General features: G+C 43.2%; 2 protein-coding genes across 6 annotated transcripts; one reads left to right on the top strand and one right to left on the bottom strand.

The window, feature by feature from the left end:
* The first annotated feature begins 302 nt into the window (after positions 1 to 302).
* nr1h5 (nuclear receptor subfamily 1, group H, member 5) lies at positions 303 to 11,571 on the top strand. Of its 4 annotated transcripts, none has more exons than XM_062391085.1 (11): positions 303 to 420; positions 3,384 to 3,525; positions 6,478 to 6,873; positions 6,960 to 7,100; positions 7,516 to 7,640; positions 8,743 to 8,841; positions 8,924 to 9,020; positions 9,976 to 10,092; positions 10,212 to 10,301; positions 10,497 to 10,610; positions 10,872 to 11,571. In XM_062391085.1, exons 2-11 carry the CDS (start codon positions 3,429 to 3,431, stop codon positions 11,072 to 11,074), a joined length of 1,479 nt encoding a protein of 492 aa, XP_062247069.1. In that variant the 5' UTR covers positions 303 to 420; positions 3,384 to 3,428; the 3' UTR covers positions 11,075 to 11,571. The 4 variants fall into 4 exon arrangements, with proteins under 4 accessions (XP_062247069.1, XP_062247071.1, XP_062247070.1 ...); XM_062391087.1 differs by having other exon boundaries at positions 313 to 420; positions 3,390 to 3,525; XM_062391086.1 differs by having other exon boundaries at positions 314 to 420; positions 3,240 to 3,525.
* brpf3b (bromodomain and PHD finger containing, 3b) lies at positions 11,258 to 22,337 on the bottom strand. 2 transcript variants are annotated; one of them, XM_062391082.1, is made up of 13 exons: positions 21,994 to 22,337; positions 19,282 to 20,855; positions 18,972 to 19,128; positions 18,667 to 18,798; positions 18,058 to 18,186; positions 17,339 to 17,651; positions 16,325 to 16,624; positions 15,044 to 15,646; positions 14,054 to 14,135; positions 13,878 to 13,966; positions 13,523 to 13,617; positions 13,178 to 13,332; positions 11,258 to 12,605 (listed from the first exon to the last, which is right to left on the bottom strand). In XM_062391082.1, the coding sequence occupies exons 2-13, from the start codon at positions 20,829 to 20,831 to the stop codon at positions 12,422 to 12,424; spliced, it is 3,789 nt and encodes a 1,262-aa protein (XP_062247066.1). In that variant the 5' UTR covers positions 20,832 to 20,855; positions 21,994 to 22,337; the 3' UTR covers positions 11,258 to 12,421. The 2 variants fall into 2 exon arrangements, with proteins under 2 accessions (XP_062247066.1, XP_062247068.1); XM_062391084.1 differs by having other exon boundaries at positions 15,044 to 15,643.
* Positions 22,338 to 23,037: the final 700 nt, after the last annotated feature.

The raw sequence follows: 23,037 nt of genomic DNA, 5'->3' as shown, positions 1-23,037 counted from the left end.
CCCCATACCGGGAATATTGATGGTAGATTTGTGTCATGTGCAGTTTTCCATTATTCAGATATATGGTGACACACATTGCTTTTGTCCCCCTGCTGTTTATCCAATTCATTCCCATATAATGGCCATGATTTATATATTTTTTCTCACTGAATTTCTTTTGGTCCTGCACAAGAACATGTGAACATTTACAGGAAAAGGAGAAGATCTTTGGTCTCGTTGCTGCATGCCCTACTAAACACACATGAGGAGCCACTGTCTCATTTGAAAGGTTCTGTTTACTTTGTGTGTGTGTCTGTGTGTGTGTGAGTGTGTGTGTGAGAGAGAATGGAGGCTGGTCTGCAGTCAACGTTACAAAAAGTGAGAGTTGGATAGCGTGAGAGGACGTCCAGAAGCTCTGCACAGCGGGAAGGCCCTTCAGCGGTGAGTCCACAGCCTCTGTTCCTCCCTTAACACAGCTGAAGGTGTTGTTAAGTGATGCTGACTCAAAGATCATGATAAAGATGAACTCTAAATCAATGTTCAAATGGGAGTAATTGATCAAACCAAGAGATGTAAAAAAAAAAAAAGATGTTTAATGTAAACTTTTGTAATTTTTCTGTCTCAGAATGTTGGTGTGGATCCTTAAAACTTAACTGACATTGCAACTTAGCTGTTAGGAATTTCGATAAGGAAAGAACCCTAGAGACAAAACTGATCAAGGGAAAAATATTACTTTTATTTATTTATATTTTTGTATTTGATACCGACATACAGAGAGAAAACAATCCGACACACAACAATAAAATCTGTCAAACAACAAAAAATGGAAAAATAGTAAAGACATGGGATTCGGGATGATATCCATCGTAGACTACTTATATACCACTTAAAGGACTTATTTTAAATACAATTCACACCAGCTGATTAAGGTCACAAAAACTCTTACATGCTGCATTGTAATCCAGTTAAGTTTTTTCTCTGGAATTCAAAGTATTTGTATAAATCAATATATATAAATCAATATATATATATATATACATATATATAAGAAAAGAAGAAAATGGCCAAACAATGTAATTTGAAATTCCAATGTCTCAGTAACCCTGACAAATTCTTTAAGTGGACATAACTAACTCTGGATATTTACATTCCTTCTCATGATAGCCAGATACCTCTTGACTGCACTCATCCGCATATGCTCAGAAATGAACTGTGGACTTTACTCTCAAAATCCCGAGGCCACTTTAATGTGAGCGTCAGTTTCCTGCGAGGATCAGTAAACAGTGCGGGCCATTATCGAGCCGCAACTACCAGCCAGCAGCTCCCTGATAACAGAGAGGAGCTTGCCACACGGAGACAGCGTCCTGAAGGGATTTATGATGTGCTGAATTTATCTCCAGGCTTTGTTCTGTGAGTGATTCAGGACTAATGAGTCCAAGAGCTTGAACATACCACCAGTGTGTTTTTTTTTGGTCTGAAACACATAGGAGAAGTGGACTTAGTTGTGTGTTTAAGTTTGGTTTGTTTAGGTTTGTGTTGAGCGGAAAGGCCTGATTTGACTGTTTTCCCTGTGTTCACCTCATCGTACAGCGTCTCTTTTACGGCACATATCATCAGGCCTCTTTGTGATTCAGGGAACCAGAGTCCAGTTGAAGTAACCATGTTTTATGTGAAGGTGCCAACCCCCCCCCCCCCCCCCCACCCCACCCCCCGAAGCAAGCCCTCACAGACAGGCCCATGTCCAACAGGGTGACACCTACAGAAGATCCATGGTGACATCGGCATGCTCTCAGATATTGTCCCCATCGCTTAGTGTCACTCTCAGTGCGGCTGCCGGCTCTCTGCTCTCCGTCCATTCCTCGGGGGTCAGAGAGAGTCGGAGGAGCGGCCGATGGCTCGTTTTGCCACATGTGTGTTGACGGGTTACGACACCCGCGGCTGTTAGCTGAGAAACATCAGTAGACTTCAGTGGATTCCTGCCATTCTTCACAAAATGATAAATCTATTATAGCAGCATTTGTCTGTGATGCAATCATGCTCTACGCAGATGATAGTGTGCTGTTCATTCAACATTAGGGTGTTGTATATATATATATATATGTGTGTGTGTGTGTTTTTCTTTTGCAAATTTGTCATTTTAAGTTGAGATACCATCTTTTGGTTTCTGCTTCTTCCTCTTCTTTAGTGACTTGAAGCAGAGTTGTCATTGTGAACTGTGGCGACACTTGTACCAGTTTACCTTTTGGACATAATCTAAAACACACACATGCACACGCACACACACATACACACACACACACACACACACACACACACACACAGTGCAGCTAGCAACTAAATTCCTGTTTTATTTGTCATCACGATCGATTGCTATCTCTCAGTTAAGGCTAAAGCTTCAGTGACCGTGACTTTGCTATCCACGGGTCAGCACTGGTTCCCATAATGAGCCAGTGAAAGCGATGGTGTGCGGGAGGACGCAGTTAATCCTCAGCGAGCATGCTGCATGTCGGACGACCCCGCTCAGAGATGCACGGGCCAGTGTTGAGGTCAATCCTCGGAGCCTCGACTCCTCTCGCTCTTTGCTCGGCCTGGTTAACCGTCTGTGGGGGAGGCCGAGGTCCCCGGGCCGCTTAAATCTAATGACTGTCCAATATTAACTGCAGCACAAACAGACCAGTGGTAAACAAAAGGCAGAGTAAACACACTCCCAAGGCTTGGTGGGCAAACGGACACACACACACATACACACGTATAGAAAAATAGCTCATTAGAAGTCACACAGTTTGTTCAACTGGACTGAACATGCCAGAAAGTAAAAAAAAACTTTACAAGCAGCATGTAATGAATTAAATGCTCATATTATCTTATTTCAATTGACCTCATGATAACATTTTTTTATGGTACAACTCGTCAGATTAAATGGAAAAAGTGTGTCTTTTGCCCAGGATGTAACACTCACTCACACACACACACACACACACACACACACACACACACACACACACATACACACACACACACACACACACACACATATACACACCACACCATCCATCCCCATTGTCTTCATAATCTGTGAAGTCCCTGCCAGGTCCAGCTGTTTGGACCACAGTCCCATCCCTGTCCTTCCTGGGTGTCCCTGCTTTCCCTTTCGCCCCCCCCCCCCCCCCCGGGAACGGTTGAGACCTCCTCCAGCGTATCATCCACCACTGACCAAGAGCCTCAGCTGCACTCTTTCCTCTCTGCTTCTTTAAAAATAGGCTGGGGTATCAGACTGGACAGCTAAGAGACCTGCACGCATCTTGGGAATTAAGGAATGTCTCTGCACTTCCCAGATCCTTCATATCTGTGTGAATGTGTGTGAGTAATTGTCTCTCTGTGTGTGTTTGTGTGTGTGTGTAAAGAGATAGATCCATTATTAGTAGCTGAAGAGAGGATCTTGTGTCCAGATGAGAGAGTGGACAGAGTTGGAGATGAGCTTTTCAGCAGGGGGGTTTCTCTCCACCTCGGATGGTTACTGCTCCAGCGAGCAGCTCCAGTACTACGGTGAGTCCACAGTGACTCTTCTCTCTCCCTCCTGCTTTTTAATATTCCTCATCCTTCTGTTCTAACTTCTCTGCTGTGACGTCAGTTACAGACACATTAACGACTAACATGAGAATGAATGATGCTCTATCTTTACTGGAGTGTTGTGATAACAATGTTAACAGCCAGTTGTATTTACATTCAATGAAAGACTGGGCATTCAGGATGTAGCTATTGCATAGATCAGTGGTGAGTGACTTCAAATGATTCTGTGTAACTTCATTGGTTAACTGGCAGGTTGATATTTCTTGTTTATGTTTGCTACTATGGTAAAGACTTAATTCACCCAAGTTAAAATCACAGTTTTCGCACTTACTTCACTTAGCCTCGTTTGAATCTGTCCACGTTTTTCCAGATATTCTAATAAAATCCTTATTCTAGTTTCTAACTGTATTTCAATACAACAAATGAACAGAAAATACAAAGCAACATCACAAAGCTTGTTAACTTTTTTACATTGCTGTCATAGAGCTCTTAACTTCCACGGATGGCATCTAAAACATTCAAAAGCAAACATGTCTTTCTAGAATCTGAGTCTCTGTAATTTATAGTTTAAGCGATTAAACTCGTGACAATTTTTATTTGGGTTACCTGGGCAATAGATCTACTTAGGCTATAGATTTGGGAGATACCGCTAGTGTTAACAGAGAAAACTCGTTTTTATTAATAAAACACAAATCTTTAATACATCTGGTAAAGAAACCTATTTAAACTTCTGGGACTAAATATGATTTCACAAAGTTTTTCTTACCACCTTTAAGAACTTCATGTCATGGAGGGAATGGTTCTTGAGCCGGCTCGCAGCGTTCATAGATGGGAGGATACCGATGTACATCATCAACAAATCCCCCCCCCCCCTGTTGTCTCCCCTCTTGGCCTCTAGGAGTGGGGTGAGGCGTGGGGGGTGAGCTATGGGGGGTGGTTTGCGGGTGTTGTTTGGCTTCCTTGCGTGCGTGGGATGGAGGGGAGGCTGAGGAGTGTTTAGACAGCGTTCGAATGGTTTACAAACAGTACGAACCACAGCTCTGTCACACGCCGAGGAAGCAAGGACCCCCCCCCCCCCCCCCCGCCACCTCCTCCTCCTCCTCCTCCTCCCACCAAATAATTACTGTCACAGACTGGTGAAGACGGGAAACATCTGGAGAGAAAACCAAAGAGAGGAGACAACAGAAAGGTTAATGAGTGACATTTAGACACGTTTCCATGATTCTTTTCTGGGTGAGAGCGGGGGTGTCAATCAAAATCAATTTGTCCATCATCAAAATCCTCGAATGTTTTTCACTCTGGAATCAAATGTATCTGTTTTTGATCATTATTGTCTGTAACAGTCATTAGTGACCGATTCATCGTGACAGTGGCGTGCACAGACACTTTAAAGGTCACTTCAGCATTATGGTTTAGATTCTGTTTATTTTACCTGAAAGTCACAGCGGAGAAGATTTCAGCCATTTCTCCACCGTTATTATAAAAGATCATATATATATATATATATATATTATATAAAAGGCAGCAGTTAAGGTGCGAAGCCTCACCTCACAGACGCAGCATCCACTGAAACCACGGCTGATGGTCAAATTCAGGCAAGTCTTGAAGGGGACGAGAGAGAGGGGGAAGCTTCATGGAGGGAAAAACAATTATTTGGAGTTGATATGACTTGACCTTGAGCCCTTGGATCTGTTGGAAATCCTCTTCACAACCCGATAGCCATCAATCCCAGAGAGACCTATATGACGGATAGTAACAACTTAGCAAGCGAGTCATGAGTCGTCGGCTTGTAGCAGTTGTCAGTCACTGCTTGTTCTTGTGTTCTGGAGGCGTGGCTTTGACAAGAGCGCAGATGAGAGGTGGTGGGATCGGTTGCAAGTGAAGCTTTTCAAGGATTACCAACCCTAGCTTTGAAGGAATTCTTCGACCTTGTAAAATACAGTAACACACATTTTCAGATAATGACAAATGGAGTATTACTATCAGCCCTCATCTTCACGCTTTAAACAGTTTTACCCTTTAAAAAGAGAATTGGGAGGGGGGGTTTACAGATTTACAGATTTATAGATCCCAGTCGTGCTGATCCAGCTGTACATTAGAAAGCTGCCAGTGGTCAAACATGTTTTCTCAACAGAGACAGAACTCAGATGTTTTAATGCTATCGCTACACTTAATGACCAGTACCGACCCAATGACGAGCCCAGGAAAAAAATTATAGATTTTTTTCTAATGGCAGTGGGAGCTCTCAGCTGCATCCTGTTTCTGGACCAGGTCACAAGGTCTCACTCTGCTCTTGGCTTCTTATTGTATCCCCCAAGAGTTATGAAAGGCACCAAAGTCACACGAGTCAAGTCACACCACATTCCCCTCATGCTCTTTGACGTCAAATATGAAATTACATTTCTGCCAATGTCTCCGTCCATTCTTATATCACCTCCTGTGGCTCAGTTAATGACAGGAATCACTACTAGCGATACATCCTATACCTCAACTTTGTAAGAAGACAGTTATGCATTTGTTCATGTATCTATTCATTTATGTACAAATGAATAGACAGAATTGTACGAGAGTGAAAGTATAAGTACCCCTTAAAAAAAAAAGGACTTGCTTTTGAATATTTCAAATCAGGATGTACATGAAGAAAAATTAAAACAATATGGTGTTATATCAATCTTAAAGGATTAGTCTATTTCTTTAAACCAACCGCATAATAGTCTGTATTTTTTACTTACCTACCAGTTTGTGTGTCTCAGCTCCCAGTGCAGTTGTTCTCACACATATCCTGTTTCATATTTTAAAAAGAGACAGGCTCAGTATTTTCTTGAAACACCTGGAAACTGCAGTTTTTAGCAAACTTGACTCAAACAGATGTTAATATTATTTTCAGCTGCAGATTAACTCAGATTTGCTCTATCCCTTCAATCTCAGACATGCTGGCTGACCCTCTGGGCTACCCCCTGCAGGACCCTGACCTCCAGCTGCTCCCTTACAGCCAACAACAGTACGCCTCTGCAAACCTGCCCTTCTCCCTCTACGGCTCGCCGCCCTCCTCCACCTCCTCACCGTCCTCCTCTTCTTCCTCGCAGCTCTGCCATCCCCCGTACCACTACACATCTCACTGCCTGGAGGTCCCCTGTGACCCCAGCACAGAGTCCTACTGTGGAGGCCTGGTTCAGGGGATCGGAGCGGTGGGGCTACCTCTGGGACGGAGGTCCCGGGTGGGGTCGGTGGGGAAGAGCAGAGGTCAGGACGAGCTGTGTGTGGTGTGTGGAGATAAAGCATCGGGGTATCACTACAACGCTCTCACCTGTGAGGGATGCAAAGGTATTCCTCACCTCACCGTCTTTAGCTTCAGAGTCATTTACTCTTTGTTTCAACCTCACCGGGTCCCTCTGTCCTTTTTGTCGCAGGCTTCTTCAGGCGTAGTGTCACTAAAAAGGCTGTGTATCACTGTAAGAGTGGTGGGGCCTGTGAGATGGACATGTACATGAGGAGGAAGTGTCAAGACTGCCGGCTGAGGAAATGCCGTGCGGTGGGAATGCTGGCTGAGTGTAAGAATCGTTTGCTTTTATGGTTTTATCTCCTATGATGCGAAACACACTCAACTTTAGATCAGCAGAATCATCTGTATAGACTTTAGATTTGTATTTCTTATTTATTTATTTTTATATTATTTAAACACATTATTATTATTCAATTTTTCTGTTTTATTGTTGTACTTTTATCGGGTTTGTTTAATTGCATTGCTGAGTATGATCTGGCTTTTCTATGATTTGCTATATTTGCATTTTACACCTTGTAACTCTGTGATTATAAGACGCTATAGAAATACAGTTAGTTATATTCCCACTTGTTGAGCCACATCAAATCATAGATTTGACCTAATGTAATGGAAGCAAAAGATTGGTGGAGAATCTCCTTAAACAAAATGTATTTGAATGTATATGTACATCTCCCTCTCCCCAGGCCTTCTGACCGAGGTGCAGTGTCAGTCCAAGCGACTGAGGAAAGGAGGTAAAGGCCGAGGACAGGAGGACGAGGAGCTGACAGACAGCAGGAGGGTCAGCTCCACCAGCAGACTACCTGGACAGGTGCAGCAGGAACCACTGTTCGCTTGTCTGAGAGGATGTAGCTATGGTCATGACATGGTGGTCCAGGAGGTGGCGCTGTTGGTCATTTGTAGACTGAGATATCTCAGTTGCATCACTTATTAAACATTCCCATCATCCTAAGCTTTTCTTTATGAATAAGTCTTGGTTAACTCATTTTAGCATTTAAAAGCTTAAACTAAGATGATTTCTATTGTAATCTTTGGCAGCTAAACAGCACCATGCTAGCACTGTCATTGTTAGCATGCTTACATTAGCATTTAGCATTGTTAGTCATGAAGTTTGTTCAATATTGGTTTGAAGGACGTTGGCGTGGCCCTTTAAATCTAAACATTATTATATAGATCTTTAACTTTCAAAAATCTGTTAATAAATGCTTCTTTTAAGCCGATCTAGCAAATTGAATATAAACAGTATTTGCCCACAATTCCCTAAAACAGAATTAAATGAGTGTACCATGGCTTGAACATTAAAGGCCCAGTGTGTACGATTTAGGTGAAATGGATTTATTGGAAGAAATCTCATATCAAATAATCCTTTTAACCTTTGTTTAAATACTTTAAGTAAAAACCTTTTGAGTTTTTACTGAAGTTTACGACAGGTTCTCAGGGGAGGTGAGGGGTTTTCAGCTGCAACATACAACTGTACCACTAGATGTCACTGAATGCCACACACTGACCCTTTAAAGGAAGAATCTTGGCTTGGTTGTTTGTTGAATGGTTGGTGCTGGTGATCATGTGGTTGATTAGCTCAATGGTTGAGGCTCAAGAGGTAGAGAGTGTCAAGGTTCGATCCTCAGCTCCTGCAGTGTGTGTTAAAGTGCTTTCTATATAAATGATTGAGCTGTATAACACTTGATGAGTGAAATCACTGGGAGATTCATGTGATGGGTGGTCCTTTGTTGGTTTATGTTTGGCTTCATTGGATGGTTGATATAAGTTAGCGATTGTCAGCCTGCTGGACGATTTAACAAAACAAGAGTCACCTCTTCTCCCCCAGGCCGTTGTCAACTTGATTTACCATAGAGAAGTGATATCAGATTAAAGACACTGGTTTAATCTCATGTTGTGTTAACTTCCATCAGACTGTGTCCACCAGTTTAACCCAAGAACAGAAGTATATAGTGGACCGGATGGTGGAGGCCCATCGCCTGTACAGAGCTCAGGGCAGCAGCCACAGCAGGGTAGGTCACAGTGTAGGAACTAACGCTCCCAAATCAACAGCTTTCATGTTGTCCTCATGATTTATTGTGTGTATGTGCTCAGTTGTTCGAGTGGCCTTACACAGAAGAGGTGGAGGGTCTGTCTCATGTTGTGTCACCACACCTGGACAGACTGCTGCAGTTCGCAAGAACAGTACCAGGTACGACAGACAATAATATCTGACCCTCAAATTCTATTCTATTCTGTTTAATACCCTATTAAGAGTGAGATTCTAATATTTAAGAAGATAAAATAGATGAGAGGACCTGTGAGCTTCATAAAAATAAAAGGCCCTTTTGAGATTTATAGCCCTTGTGATTTGACCATTGACCTTTCAAAAAAAAAAATGTAAGGACAGTTATGCCAAATTAACTAACCTGAGCGATTTAAACATTTTAGAAACTTAAATTTTCTACCATGACATTGATAGCAAAAGAGAAGACTGACTATACTCTTTATGTTATTGTAAATTAATCCCATGAAAAGACCTAAACTAACAAGGTACGATTCTGTATCATAAAGCTGTCTTCCTACCTTATTGTTCTTCCTTATGCAGATTTAGACTAAATTTAAACTCAAGTCAGAATTTCTTTAAAGCTCAGTAATTTACTAGGGGAAACATCATGTATGGAGGACTATGTCCTGCTGTCACAGACACACTGTTTAATCCAGTGCATATATCTAGCAGCATTTTGTTGAATCTAGGACCGACTTTGACCATTAACTTATTAATTTGATCAGCTCATTGTCGATCTTGAGGTTTCAAAAAGTAATTAAAATCGAGACTTTTTCTTGAAATATTAATATTTCAGCAAAATTTCTGCATAATACGACGAGAAAGAACCAATGTTTGGTAGTTGGTCGAGCAGCAACTTTTTTGATTTTCATGTCACACCAAAAAATTGCTTAATCCAAATATAAATACATGACATGAAATACCACATGAATGTTGTTTGATTATAATAAGAATAAGACAGTTTTACTAAACGATTAGAACACAGAAAGGCAGTATATTTGAATGCAGTGCCACCTACTGTCATAACCATTGTGTGTAGCGTGTGATGCTAACATTATGTTCTATCACAAACAGTAAAGCTGTCTTGTTTTTGGTCCAGGTTTTGAGCTCCTGGATTTTTCCGACCAAAGCTCCCTGTTGTCTGTCTCCTCACTGGAGGTCATGTTTCTGCTCTCGGCTCAGCAGTTCTCCAACAACCCAACAAGCTCCAGTCCAGGTGAATTCACCAGCAGGAGACAAAATCCGAAAACATATGACAAATGGCATTTCAGAGAATCAACATTTATGACTTAATGTTGAGTCAGCGAGTACATTTCTCTTTCTTTTTATTATCAGCCCTGCAGGTTTTCAGTACATCAACACACAACTGGCTGAGAAATGTAGAATCGACGGAAAACCTCCAGAGTATGACGCCGGTCGAGTCAGGTAAGATCAGAAATACACTCCCTCAGAAAAGAACTTTCAATTCCTGGATCCATGTTTTTAGACAAACTTTAACAAGGCCCTGCTGCTCCACACCCCATCCCTCCACCAAGTTTGGTTCAAATCCGTTCAGTAATTTCTATGCTGACAGACAAATGAAAATGAACATTGGCCTCTGTCATTTGTTTGTGCGAACAGGAAGCGGTGAGGATCTCTTCGGCCCGGTGCTCACCTTCTTCCACAGCATGAAAACTCTGCGGGTGACGGAGGCGGAGTACAGCCTGCTCACTGCCACAGCTCTGCTCTGCTCAGGTCAGAGCAGGAAACATGTTTGGTTTGAACTAATCCAATCAAGTGAGGACATGGAAGTTCTCTGTTTAAGTGTAAATAATCAGTATAAACCTATCTGCAACTCTTTAGCCGGTCCAGATAGTCAAATACAAGCCTGAATGATTCACTGAGAATGTGCCTGTAAATTTGATCAGAGCTGGACGACTGTAGCTGTTTGATTAGTCAGATCAGTGTTAGGATATGAACGCTAAGAGTCAGCGCCCATGTGTCCCTGTCCTACAGACCGGGCGTCCCTGCACATCACCAGCTGTGTTGAGAAAATGCAGGAGCTGATCCTGGACCTGCTGTCCAGGGTGTGTGGGGCCCAGGCCAGAGCCACGCGAGGGGGACCACAGCGGTTTGGCCGCCTGCTTGGCAGACTGACGGAGCTCCGCACCCTCCGTCACAATTACCTCCTGCTGACCAGACAGCAGCCTGGACCTTGACGGAGAAAGTTTTGGACTGAATGTGCTTGTGGACTGCTCTAGTTTTTTGACCAAAGAAATGTTTATAGGTCTTTTTACAACTGTTTTTAGCCGACATGTACTTCCCACTTTGCTGAGTATGGTTAAAAAAAAACTTAAATGGAATTTTTACAGAAATTTCCCTAGTAAAACACAAAACTGCAGTTAAAGTATCACAAAATGTTTTTAATTCAGCATCTATTTTCCAAAAGGAGGAAAGACCGGTTCAGACAAAATATTTGGTGAGCAGGTAAAATATGCAGGTATTACAAGCTTATAAAGGTGTATTTGTCCATTTGACAAAATGGGGCTCTCATCAATAAATAGACACTTCTGGGGGGTGGTGGTGAGTGAATGATGGCGATTGAGTCAAACCATCAACCAAACATGATTCAATCTGTTCAAATGTTTGCTGTATGTTTTATTTTTTAAAACCTCACTCCATTTGTTTTAAATAAAATTTAATTCTAAACTTTTAACCAATATAGCTTTATTTCTATAGTTCTGTCTTCCATAAATAAATAGTTTCTCTCAGTATTAAAAAAGAGAATTCAAATATAAAGAACAGTTCATTTTGTTGTATGCTCTCAATGTACATACACGCACGCACACGGACACACACCGACACGCACACATCCACACAACAAAATCACATTACATTAAACAACCTAAGTACACTGCAGCAAGTCAGGAATTATTTTACCTCGACAAATATACACAGCCTCACTTTGCCCCTCGTGGGTTGATTGAAATACGCAATTTTAAAAACGGCAACGTTTAAATTAAAATTGAGTTTTGATAAAACACATACATATGTACACAAAGTGTGCCTTTATAATATACAAGTGTCTTTGTAAAAGTTTAAAATGTAAAAAGCTATTCTATAAAAGATGGCAGTGATCCATTCATTTGTCTTCTGTGGTTCATATAAATATGTCAAATCTCTTTTCTGACAATTTGATTCCTTGGCAGTAGCATTTAACAAAATAGAGGGATCTTCTTTTACATTAGATCCAGACACAGAGTCTCATCACACAGAAGTGGACAGAGAAGAAACCTCCACACACTCAGAGGCTTGGACTTGAAGGTGACTTCATTATCATCATCATCTGGAGCTCCACATCCTCAACACAAGGCAAACACGACCACTCCGTGTCTCACACTAGTGGTTTGGTAATCTACTACAGTCGGGATTCTGTGCTGCCATGGCAACCTCTTCAGAGCATTGTGAATATAAATTCAACCCGCAGTGGGACTCGCCCCAGCCCCTGCTTCAAGACCAACGATGGATGCATAGTGGCTGATGGTGGGGGGGCTCACTGTCGCCCTCTACAGGAAGTTGGAGGCCACGAAGCCTTGGCTGTGGCTGACTCTGCTCTGGTGGATCAAAGCCCGGTCGTACGCCACCTGGACAGACTTGCGGATGCTGGCCTTGCGGCCCTCCATTATACGCAGCTTGTCCCCTGTGTCGTCTACACCCAAGGGTGTCACCTTTTCACGAGGGAGCCACTGCCTGCAAATCCAGACACACATGCAGACTGTGTTTAGGAAGATTTTTGTGATATTGTTTGCAGAGATGCTGAGTAGAATAACTCAACAATGCATTGACAGATCTTCACCAACTTGGTATGACTATTACCTTGTATCTCAATATGAATAACTGTTGGAGCTGATCGGTTGGGTATTGGATGTGTGGGGGACAATACCCTGACTGTAGAGAACTGTATAGTCCTGATCGTAAAAGTGGTATCTACCAAGTTAATGCTGATTCCAGTCTGCCGAAGCAGTAAGATCTTTACAGATGTTTTAACTCTGGTGCTGCCGATGGTCACTAAGAGAGCCGTCCTCTATTTTTTTTATAATCTTGAAATTTGATTTCAGGATTTAAAATAAACTTGTGATTTACTTTGGTAACATTAACTATAGGATGGATATCTGCACATGCAGCTCTCTGGTTAGGCTGAGAGTGGAATTCAGGGTGGTCATTTTAATTGAAACGGAATTGGATTTTTGTAATTTAACTCATCACCTACTGGTTTTAATTCAGGCAGCTGAGGTGTCGTGAATACACTGTGTGAAACTCACCATGTTCGCTTGTTGTCAAAGAAAAGCACCAGGAAGAGCCTCTCGTCGGCCTCCTCCTGTCTCTGCTCCCCCAGGTGTAGGACCTCTTTGGGTGGGATGGGGATGGGTACCCCGTTGTGCAGCAGGCCCTCCTCAGGCATCTCTGGGTCAATGATCTGGTACAAACACAGTCGGTCAAAGAGGGACTAGAGGTTTGCTCTTAGCTTTGTTCTCTCATACAGTTGAAATGTAATCTCAGGAAATCTCATCATTAGTAGTTCTTAAAAAACGGTTTGGTGAAAGCTGCCTATTTAAAAGCTCCACCACCTGTTGACAGCCCAAGTGTTAGATGAAATAGGGGGTTACCAGAGCAGGATAGGAGGGATATCCACGACACTTTGCCCAAACCAGATCTAGAGGCTCCAGCTCTGCCGCTTCCTCTGATTTTTGGCTGACGTTCCCTGCAAGACATCAGCAGACTCTTACAACCATTGGTTTGTGTCCTCAAATTCCAGGAAAAACTGATCGGCTGAATGCAGAGAGGTTCTTTATCTGCACGGCCAGGTAATGACATGCTGACTGGTGTAATGCTCAGACAGACGGAGCATTCATGTGGCAAACAAAAATACAAATATAATGTTCCTATAGATAATCAGATTGCTGTTTATGCTGAAGGGAGAAAAACATTAAATTAAATATTCTGTCAAAAACAGAGACATACCGGTGTAATCAGAGTCTCCATTGAGTATCTCCCAGTAGGGAACTTTGGAAAGCGCTGGTTTCCCGAGGCTTCGTTTGGGCGGCGAGCTGCTGTAAGACAGCACGTGGTTTGGTCAGTGTATTGTGCATTATGACTAAAGGCAGACAAGCGACGACCACAGAGACACCATGTCTTACATTTCTTTTTTGAGGACAGGGCAGGGGCTGTACTCAAAGTCAGAGCCACCGTCTTTGTGCTTGTTGAAGCCGTTGGTGAGTCCTGAAATCAAATGAAATAAATCTCAGAAAATGTCCTGCTGGAATGACAAGACCCAGAGCAAGACTAGAGAGAAAATATGTAAAAGAGCTAAGAAAGGGATTTTCTGTATTTAGTCTTAGCTCAGTCACAATGAAAAAACAGCAAATCAATACAGTGCTATGACCATATTCTGTGCAAAGGAGTACAGCACCCATTCATCTTAGATAATATGAGTAGAGGGTAGCTGAGGCACTGCTGGATCTAGAGACTGAAATAGGAAGAAACAAGCTCATAAGCAATTTTCCTCATTTAACCAAAAGGAATATATTAAAGCTAAAATAAAATAGTTTGAAATGTTTAGAATATGGAATCAGTGTAACTTCACTAACCTGCTAAAGCTGAATATTAAATCAAACTGCACCAAATTTCACACACTCATAGATCTCAGTTGCAAACATTTACCAGATTTAAAAAAAAAAAAAAGATTCATGAATTATTTTCTAGGTTAAATCAGTGATAGAAAAACCACCCTATTTCCCAATGTTAATGGCTTCTTCCTTGGCTCACACCCCACCATTCCACCAAGTAACAATTCATTTAAATCTGTAATTTTGACTGTTCTTTTGTTTTTAAAGAATGGGATGACGACATCACAACATCTATAACTCCACTCCAACCTTTATATTCCTTCAAATCATTTTGCCTGACATTGTCATTATTGGTGAATTTGTGACATAGATATTGTCAACTGGTAGTTCAGTTCTGATTCCAGACTGCACCCTGATTCCAGACTGCGCCCTGTATGATCACATCTTAGTCGGCTTCTTCACTGCCAAGAGTAGACGTCTCTGAAACACCAGCCAGAGTGGAGGCCCTGAAACTTGAGGTAAAGACATGTCTGTTGTTAGTATACATGTGAAATTACTCACCACTTTCCAGTGTATGATTCGGTGTTCTCTCCAGCTCACTATCTGTGTTCACGTCTCGCCTTGGGGTCCACGGTTCATTCAGGGCGGGGGGTCCTGGGCTCTTCTGTGGTGTTTTGGAAGGAGTAGAAAGAGGTGTGGAGCATGGGGTGCTGGCTGCAGAGGTGGGTGTTGTGGGGCTGTTGCTTGCCTTGTTGTCCTGCAGCCCCTTTCCATTCAGCAAAGAATTTTCTCTGTCTCTGAAAAGCTTTGCTCCATTTTTTGCCTTCTTGAACAACACAGAGGTTCGTCGTCCCACTCCCCCGGTGATGGGCCGTGGGGGGGCGCCGGGCTCTGGCAGACCATTGGCCACCACCGGCCGTTCACTGTGCAAAACAGGAGGCGACAAAGCTGGCCGTTCCTGTGTTTTAGTGCAATTAATGTTCTCTGTGGCGCTGTCTGGGAGGTCACTGTCCATCTTTAAGCGCTTGCAAGCCCAGCTGGGGGACAGCGGCTCCCCTGTGATTGGCCGCAGTGTGGGAGGCTCCAGTTGTGCATCCCCCCGTCGTGGAGGAGGAGCTGGCCCTGTAGGTTCCAGTGTTGGTGGCGAAGTGGATTTAGGGTCTTCTGGAAGATGAGGAGAGAAAAATGAAATTCTGTTTGATTTACCATTGATTTGAAATGAGTGCCCATTGAGTATGTAGTGTGATGTGGTGGTGTAGTAGTCACACTGGAAAATGGTTGACATTTCATTCTGACAGTCTGACCACAGTCCAACGGGAGTTGAACCATTCTGCAGACATGGACGACCTTGTCAAGACGAGTGAATAAATAACTTTACTCTCACAACTGTGAACCAGCAACATGGTAACATGGCAGCCTGCAAAGACTGAACTGACACAAATCCAAGGTGTTCCGTTGCCCCCACTACAGTGGCAGGAATCTGTTTGACTGGACTGCCCTGCAGTAAGTGGGATGGTATGGCATGACAGTACGTGGCCAATGGAGAGTGGTGAGTCCATGAGTGATGTACTGAAGAGGTGCAGACATAGAGTGCACTGGGAGAGAGGAGTAGTGAGGCAGCCATGGCTAACGAGACTCTGTGGGCCCCTACTTACTAGACTGGAGACAGTGGGGTGGTTGGGGTTGGTGCGTGGGGGGGACCCTGGCTCAATAACCTGAGGACAATGTTTCATTAGCTCAGGTTCACAACTGGTCTCATCGTTAAAAAAGTGGCTTTTAAATAAAAGGTACATGCATTGCCATTTTCATACTCTAGCAGCGTCAGTGCTTTTCATTGCCCACCTTTGTCCGAAGACGAAATGCCGTTATCTGCCTTGGTCGCTTTGTCATCGTCTTCCTCCTCATCGTCATCATCATCATCCTCGTCCTCTTCTTTCAGATATCCGTTGTGAAGCCTGTGGCGGGGGTGCTGGCCCTGCTTGTAGCGGATGTTGTTGATCTCGCGGCGAAGCAGGCGCATGCGACGAGTTCGGGCGCCGCTGCATCGCATGGAGGTGACAAAGTCCAGCTTCTCTAGCAGCTCCTTCAGCTGTTCCTCCACTGACATATGGAGCCGGTTGTCCGGATCCAGCACACTGTCAACTGGACACAACAGAAAGGAGTTAGCCGAACACAACGTATACATGCATGTTCCACATAGAAGGACCAATTTGAGTTTAAAACTGAATTTTTTAAACTGAAGCTTTTGTTAGCTGACATGCAAATATACTTGTAAATGAGAACCTTAAGTATTGCACAGTCATCTTCACTTTCAACACTTCCTACTGTGGCTACCTTCAACAAAGCATACACATACGTTACAAGGGTGATTGAGCAGCAACCCATCTTCAGATTAAAAAGGTAAATGGACTTTATTTATACAGCACTTTTCCAGTATTTTTTGTTAGTTAAAGCCCTTTACTGTACAATTTGCATTCAGCCATACATTCATACAGGGTTCCTATAGGCAGCGCTTCCTTCTATCACACAGTCGATACAATCATCAGGAGCAATTTGGGGTTCAGTATCTTGCACAAGGACACTTTTAAATGTGGACTGGAGGGGACCGAGATTGAACCACCAACTTAACCACCTCAGCCGCCAAAGTAGCAAGGGTCAGACTACAACAAAATTGTTAAAATTCAAACACATTCTTAGAAAGTCACCCCTTGAAAAGCAGTATAGGGGGAGGGAGAGAAGGTTGAAGGAACCTCTCAAATCCTAAAACACAACATGTCTTCACTAAACACGCACAACACACACACAGATTTTTAAGTCACATATGAAATCCTTTAGAGCCCCACCCCTGTGTCTTACCATCATCCCAGGTGCAGCTGTAAAAGTCTCTTTTCTGTGGCGACTGTGGGAGGTGCATGCCAGTGTCCAGGTCCAGGCCGGTGTTGGTGGCTTGACGTTGTGCATGGCGGAGTATGGCCCCTCCCAAATCTCGAAGACGCAGTGCTGCCCGGTGGAAGACCGTCTCTTTGGAATTGTAGAGGAGACAGTTGGACACCATAAGGTTGAAGTCGGCCTCCAGGTCAGCCACTGAGTGGTAGACGTGACCGTCCAGCTTCGAGCGCATAGTGGAAAAGTCTATGGGCTGGCTGATGAACTCCAGGTAATCCGGGACCTGAAGACAAGACCAAGCTTCAAATGTTAATGACAAGAATAGAAATAATAAATGCAAATTTGTGAAATTGTGAAAGTGCTGAAATTGTGTCTTTAACATAACAACAATTTCTTGTAAATAGTATTATAAACATTATGCAGGGCTGTGCAGACAGGGAAAATGTGAAATCCAGACTACAGTCAAAATTTGTTTGTTCTGTGTGTGATTCCTCGGCTTCAAAGAAACAATTTAAATACTTGAAACTACTGGTAAGAACATAAACCTGAAGAGTCATTACATTATCTGGAACAATCCTGTATTTTTCTATTTAACAATGAATTAAAAATGTATATGTCATTGAAATAAATATTTGAATAAATTTGCAGGCTCTTCAAATCATCTCTATATGAACAGTCACATGTCTGACCTCCTTGATGTCTACTGGCTCTGCAAAGATCTGGGCTGTGTCCTTCTCCTGTAGTTGGTCCATAGTGGAGCGGAGCAGCATCAACATTGGGGTCAGCTGCATCTCCAAAGCCTCCTGGTGAACTTTGACCTGTGATTGTTAAATGATACATGTGTGATGTCAACATACGTGTATCTATTAAGATTGCAGACTAGTTAGAAGGTTCAAATGAGGTGAAAGAACACTAAGTTCTATTTTATGAGGGGCTGTGTGATTTTTACTAACTAATAATATGCAGAGAACATGAGAACACATTAATATCGTAATCAGTCTACAGATGTCCATGGATAACCAAAATATAATTTTTCAGTCTTCATCTGGTCAGATATTAACATCCACAGACCACTGGTTGTCCTGTAGATCATAAGGACAACTGTCAATCCTGATGGATTTACAAAGCTATTAGGGTTTTCATCCTGGTAAAGCCTCCAATATTTTGATGTAGAAGAAGAGCTACGGAAAGGGAGAGCCTTTGTGCATTCAGAGATGTAAAATGGATTAGCCTGAATAGGACACCCAGTTCAAAATTAAAATTCCTTTGAGTATTTGAGAATCGTCTTTGTTTGTTACCTGTTCTCGTTTGAGTTTCTCCCTCTTGCGGATGAGCTCCACCAGCAACCTGGCCTTCTCAAGGTCATGCCGAAGCTTCTGCCAATATCTCAGTGCTTCTCTTGCTGCAGATACCTTCTCATCCACTGGAGGCTACAAAGTACAACATATTTCTTTAGAAATCCACTGTACGTACACATTACCAGTTGTGTATCGAAAGCAGATCAATGATTTTTAGCAATAGCTTGGTGAGACAATTACCAAGCACATACACATAATAACAGCACAAAAAACACAGGGGCGTCCATTCTTTTTCCTTCCCTGACCTGTTCAATAGTCCTCTGGGTTGGGATGTTAGAGTGCAAACGCCGGACCAGCGGCACATCGTTTCTCGCCTGACGCTTCAGTAACCAGTAGCTGTGCAGCCTTTGCATGAACTGGCTTTTCCTCTGGAAGAGGATGCCTTTGCAGATGATGTTCAACCTGTAAAGGTAATGGATAAAGGTTGGTTGATCTGTGAACATTACTGACATATGATAAAAACTATCTGTAAATTGTTTTTAGTTGGATGCAGTTGGATTTTTATGAGCAACAGAATCACAACCCTTTAGCTACTTCAAAATAAGAGAATCTTACCTGCTTGTGGGTATCTGATGCACTGTCACTTGTGGTGAAGCAGTTTGTTGAGCTGTTGAGTCTGGGCTCTTCTTCCCTTTCTTTTTGTCCGATTTAACATCATCATCAGACTTTCTGCCTTTTTTTGGTGTTGCTGGACCCGCTGTGTAAGCACTCCGTCCTCTACTAGCCCTCCCTCTGCTGCCCACCACTCTGCCTTCACCCTCCTCATCTGATGCAGTTTCTTGACCTGGAGGTGAATGTGCCTCACAAAATGCCGTCTTCTTAACAGAGAACATGGTCCCGTTGACATTAGTCTCTCGCACAGGATCTATCTTCATAAACAGGCCAGCGCGCTGAGCACATGTGACGTGAAATGCAGTGTAGCAGTTGGCCTTGTGGCACTGAATAGATGCACCACGGCCCTTCTGCTTGCACAGGTAGCAGGTCAATTTCCAGCGTGCTGGGGGAATGTTACTGACCCCTTCCACTGGCTCCAGAAACACTGTGTTGGCAAAACAGACTTCAGGGATCCAGATGGCACAGACCACATGCGCCCAGCGGCCATCACTAGTTTGCTTGAAGGCCCCACCACGGTTTGGACACAGAATACAGTCAACAGGTCTCTGAGGGGACTGGAGGCAGCAGCGGCACAGCCACTGGCCCTCCGGGATATAGGGAACTCCATAACACTCCTGGTGCACAGCCAGGTTGCATGAGTCACAGAAGAGGATGACGTTGCTGTTGAGGCACTCATCATCTAGGCATACGCAGCAGAAGGCATCATCGTCAACAGTACTTTGAGAGGGGGCCCGGCTGCGGGCTTCCCGATAAGCTTCCTCCTCCAGCCGGTCCACCAGCAACTCAAAGGTGTCTTGTGAGACAGCCGAGTAACTCTCTGACGTCCGGCCAGCATTGACCATCTCCAGCCAGGCAATGTCCTCTTCGTCCATATCATATTCGGCCTCAGCTTCCTGCTCCTCAGCTGAGCGCTCCATGTAACGGTAATATGCCGCGGGCAGAGGAGCTGCCTCGACTGCTGTGAAGGTTTCTAGCACACGAAATGTAGGCTCAGGGAGCGTTATGTGGTGATGGTGTGTTGTGTGTTGCTTTTCAGGTGTTTGCGGATGGGAATTAGAGCAGTGGTTCTTAGAAGGAGCAGGCGATTTGATAGAGGGGCATTTGGAGTCTTTTCTGCGACCCCGGGGTGTTATTGCTTTGCGAACTGTTTGGGCACTGCTGGCGGGAGGTGATGACTGCTCACTGTTCTCCTTGTTACTGTTACACTCACTAATGTCCTGAGCCATCATCTCATCTTCAGTAATGACCTCAAGGGGGTCATGAATAGAAATCCGGTGAAGCCTACCATCCAGTTCCACCTCCACCACCTTCTGGGACTGGGCATAGGTCAGGGTTTCTCGGCTTGGAGATGTTTTGAGGCTGTAAGGGGACGGAGATCGCTGTCGGGCACCGCCACGGCCACGGCCACGCCCGACAACTGTCCCATTGGACTTCTTGACATCTCCTTCACCTCCTGCCGCCACCTGGGCTTTTCGACGTGGCTTCCTCATTGGCCACTGATTAGACTTTCCCTTCTGTTGGTTAAATAGAATTTAAGACTGTAAATATTAGGCAGCACAAAATGTATACTGTTTATTGCACAAGATTGATCATTTGATGATGCAACAACAGAATATAGAAAATATTATAATGCCATTATTTCCCCTTATAAGCTTCCACTTGAGTGAACCTTGCTGTCTGTTTACCTAAGCAGATAGCAATATCTAACCAGACCTCTGAAGTGACAGTTGAAGCTGAACATACATGGATTGGTATTCTATTGAACTAAGGCAAGACTAGAGGAAATCATCAAACATAAATCTCTATGTGTATTTAATCACTGCTGCTTCGACGTATCAACTTGTCTTGTGATCATTATATTATTTTGATAAACTAAGCAAACTTCTGCCATTACTGTTACAACCAAAGCCAAAATGACAATTATGCTAAGTCTATCTTAAATGTCGTGCATTGTATTGTACTGTCCAGTGTTCTTAGGCAGGGCTATCACATGCAGCGTAAACATTCCTTCACACCACTCTCAATGTCGTTACTATTCATATCAGTACTACGTATGTTGCCAGTGGATCAGCTGCCAAGCTTTGCTCTTCACTGGCTACACACGATTTAATGAGAAAACTGTGCGTAGTTTATTAAAGAGCCGTTATGAAGACTTTGATTATTCTCGACTTTATCTCATTTAATTGTTGACAACTACTCTCAGGGCTAACCACAACACAGCGGGGACATCCAATCCGCTCTCAGGGAAGCTTGACTGAAGCACAGCCGAGCCAATCAGCATCGAGAACACCACGGTCTCAACAGATCAGTGCCCTTATTTCTAGAGTAAAATGTCAGCCATATTTACAGTTTTAAAACACTGCGAAAGGCTTTTCTACAGTTTTAATCACAGTGTTAATGTGTCACGTTGAAGTATCTTGTCCACGTGGTTTGAGAAAGGCGCAGTATTTTGACACTTATCCGGGAATGTGACATCAAAGTGAAGATATCAGCTAGCTAGCCTGCTAACTTTAACAGACTGACAGAACCGACGATTGCTAATTTTACAACGTTGACAAGACGAAGAAGAGACTTGTATCAGTTCTGGCTAACAAGAAGAACATAGTTTAAACCCACTTCACACGAAAAGATGTCAAGCAAAAGCCATCTTACCTATTATTGCGACGGTCCGACCCACGGAGCTCGTCAGCCGGCGGTGTGAAGCCGCCTCTACAGTAATGGTTGCCCAGCCAGCCGCTTCACTGGCTGCACTCTGGAAGCTAACAGCTAACAGCGTTAGCCTGCTACACTTCGCTGGTACAGCCGGTATATTTCGTCATTTTATAACGCCTCCATTTCTCCACAACACTGCGTTTGGGAGGCAAGCGGTCAACCCCGAAAATGTACGGAGAACACGAGGTGCATTGCTGCATCAATAGCCGGAGAAACAACTTACTGTCGACCCAATTTTACGAGAGGCAGAATTACTTGCCTCCCTCGGCTAGCTGGCTAGCTGGTTAGCTGTTTGGAGTGAGTTCTACATGGATGTTAGCCGAAGAGAAAACATGGGACCTCCGGAAACTGCTTTCACAATAAAAGCCCCACTGTGGTATAAATGGGTTTCAAAGTGATTGATTGATCGATTATTTATTTAAGCCTCGGAAAACACATTGAGGAATAAGACCCTAATTTACAATGGTGCCGAGGGTACAATGAAGAGATAATACATGGGAGAAAATAAATAAATAAATAAGAAATAATAAATATGCATATATACATACAGCAACACATTTACGTTTAACGTGAGACCGATTTTAATCACATCTAGCAAATAAAATTGTTTTGCAGTTTTCTATTACCATTCAGTCCATGCCGCGCTGTAGTTTTCAATTCATGTGATTCAACGTGACAATTAACATTTGCCACAATTAATGTTGCGTTTGATCCTCTTACTTCCAATACCCCCCCCCACACACACACACACACACCCAATACAGTATGTTTAATGGTCCGTCTTTTGAAATATGAAATATGTTTTTAGGTGATGAAAAAATATTAGGTTTAAATTCAGCTGATTTTCTCTGTTCATTGATCATGAGTGATACATTATTTTAAAACAACATTTACGTTTTGAAGCTTGATTTTCAATCCTGAGTGATCGAATGGATTGTGAAAATCAGTTTTGCTATTCATGTTTACGTTATTGAATTTTATTCT

The sequence above is a fragment of the Platichthys flesus genome, chromosome 7, assembly GCF_949316205.1.
Source record: "Platichthys flesus chromosome 7, fPlaFle2.1, whole genome shotgun sequence".
Classification (NCBI taxonomy): domain Eukaryota; kingdom Metazoa; phylum Chordata; class Actinopteri; order Pleuronectiformes; family Pleuronectidae; genus Platichthys; species Platichthys flesus.
This window is presented reverse-complemented; position numbering and strand designations above follow the sequence as displayed.

Coding starts and splice junctions, on each gene's coding strand:
- nr1h5 (XM_062391085.1), top strand. CDS start 3,429: ATGAGAGAGTGGACAGAGTTGGAGATGAGCTTTTCAGCAGGGGGGTTT. Junction 3,526..6,477: donor CGAGCAGCTCCAGTACTACG/GTGAGTCCACAG, acceptor CTTCAATCTCAG/ACATGCTGGCTGACCCTCTG. Junction 8,842..8,923: donor AGGGCAGCAGCCACAGCAGG/GTAGGTCACAGT, acceptor GTATGTGCTCAG/TTGTTCGAGTGGCCTTACAC.
- brpf3b (XM_062391082.1), bottom strand. CDS start 20,831: ATGAGGAAGCCACGTCGAAAAGCCCAGGTGGCGGCAGGAGGTGAAGGA. Junction 13,618..13,877: donor TGGAGACTCTGATTACACCG/GTATGTCTCTGT, acceptor GATGTCTTGCAG/GGAACGTCAGCCAAAAATCA. Junction 12,606..13,177: donor TTTGACAACAAGCGAACATG/GTGAGTTTCACA, acceptor CTGGATTTGCAG/GCAGTGGCTCCCTCGTGAAA.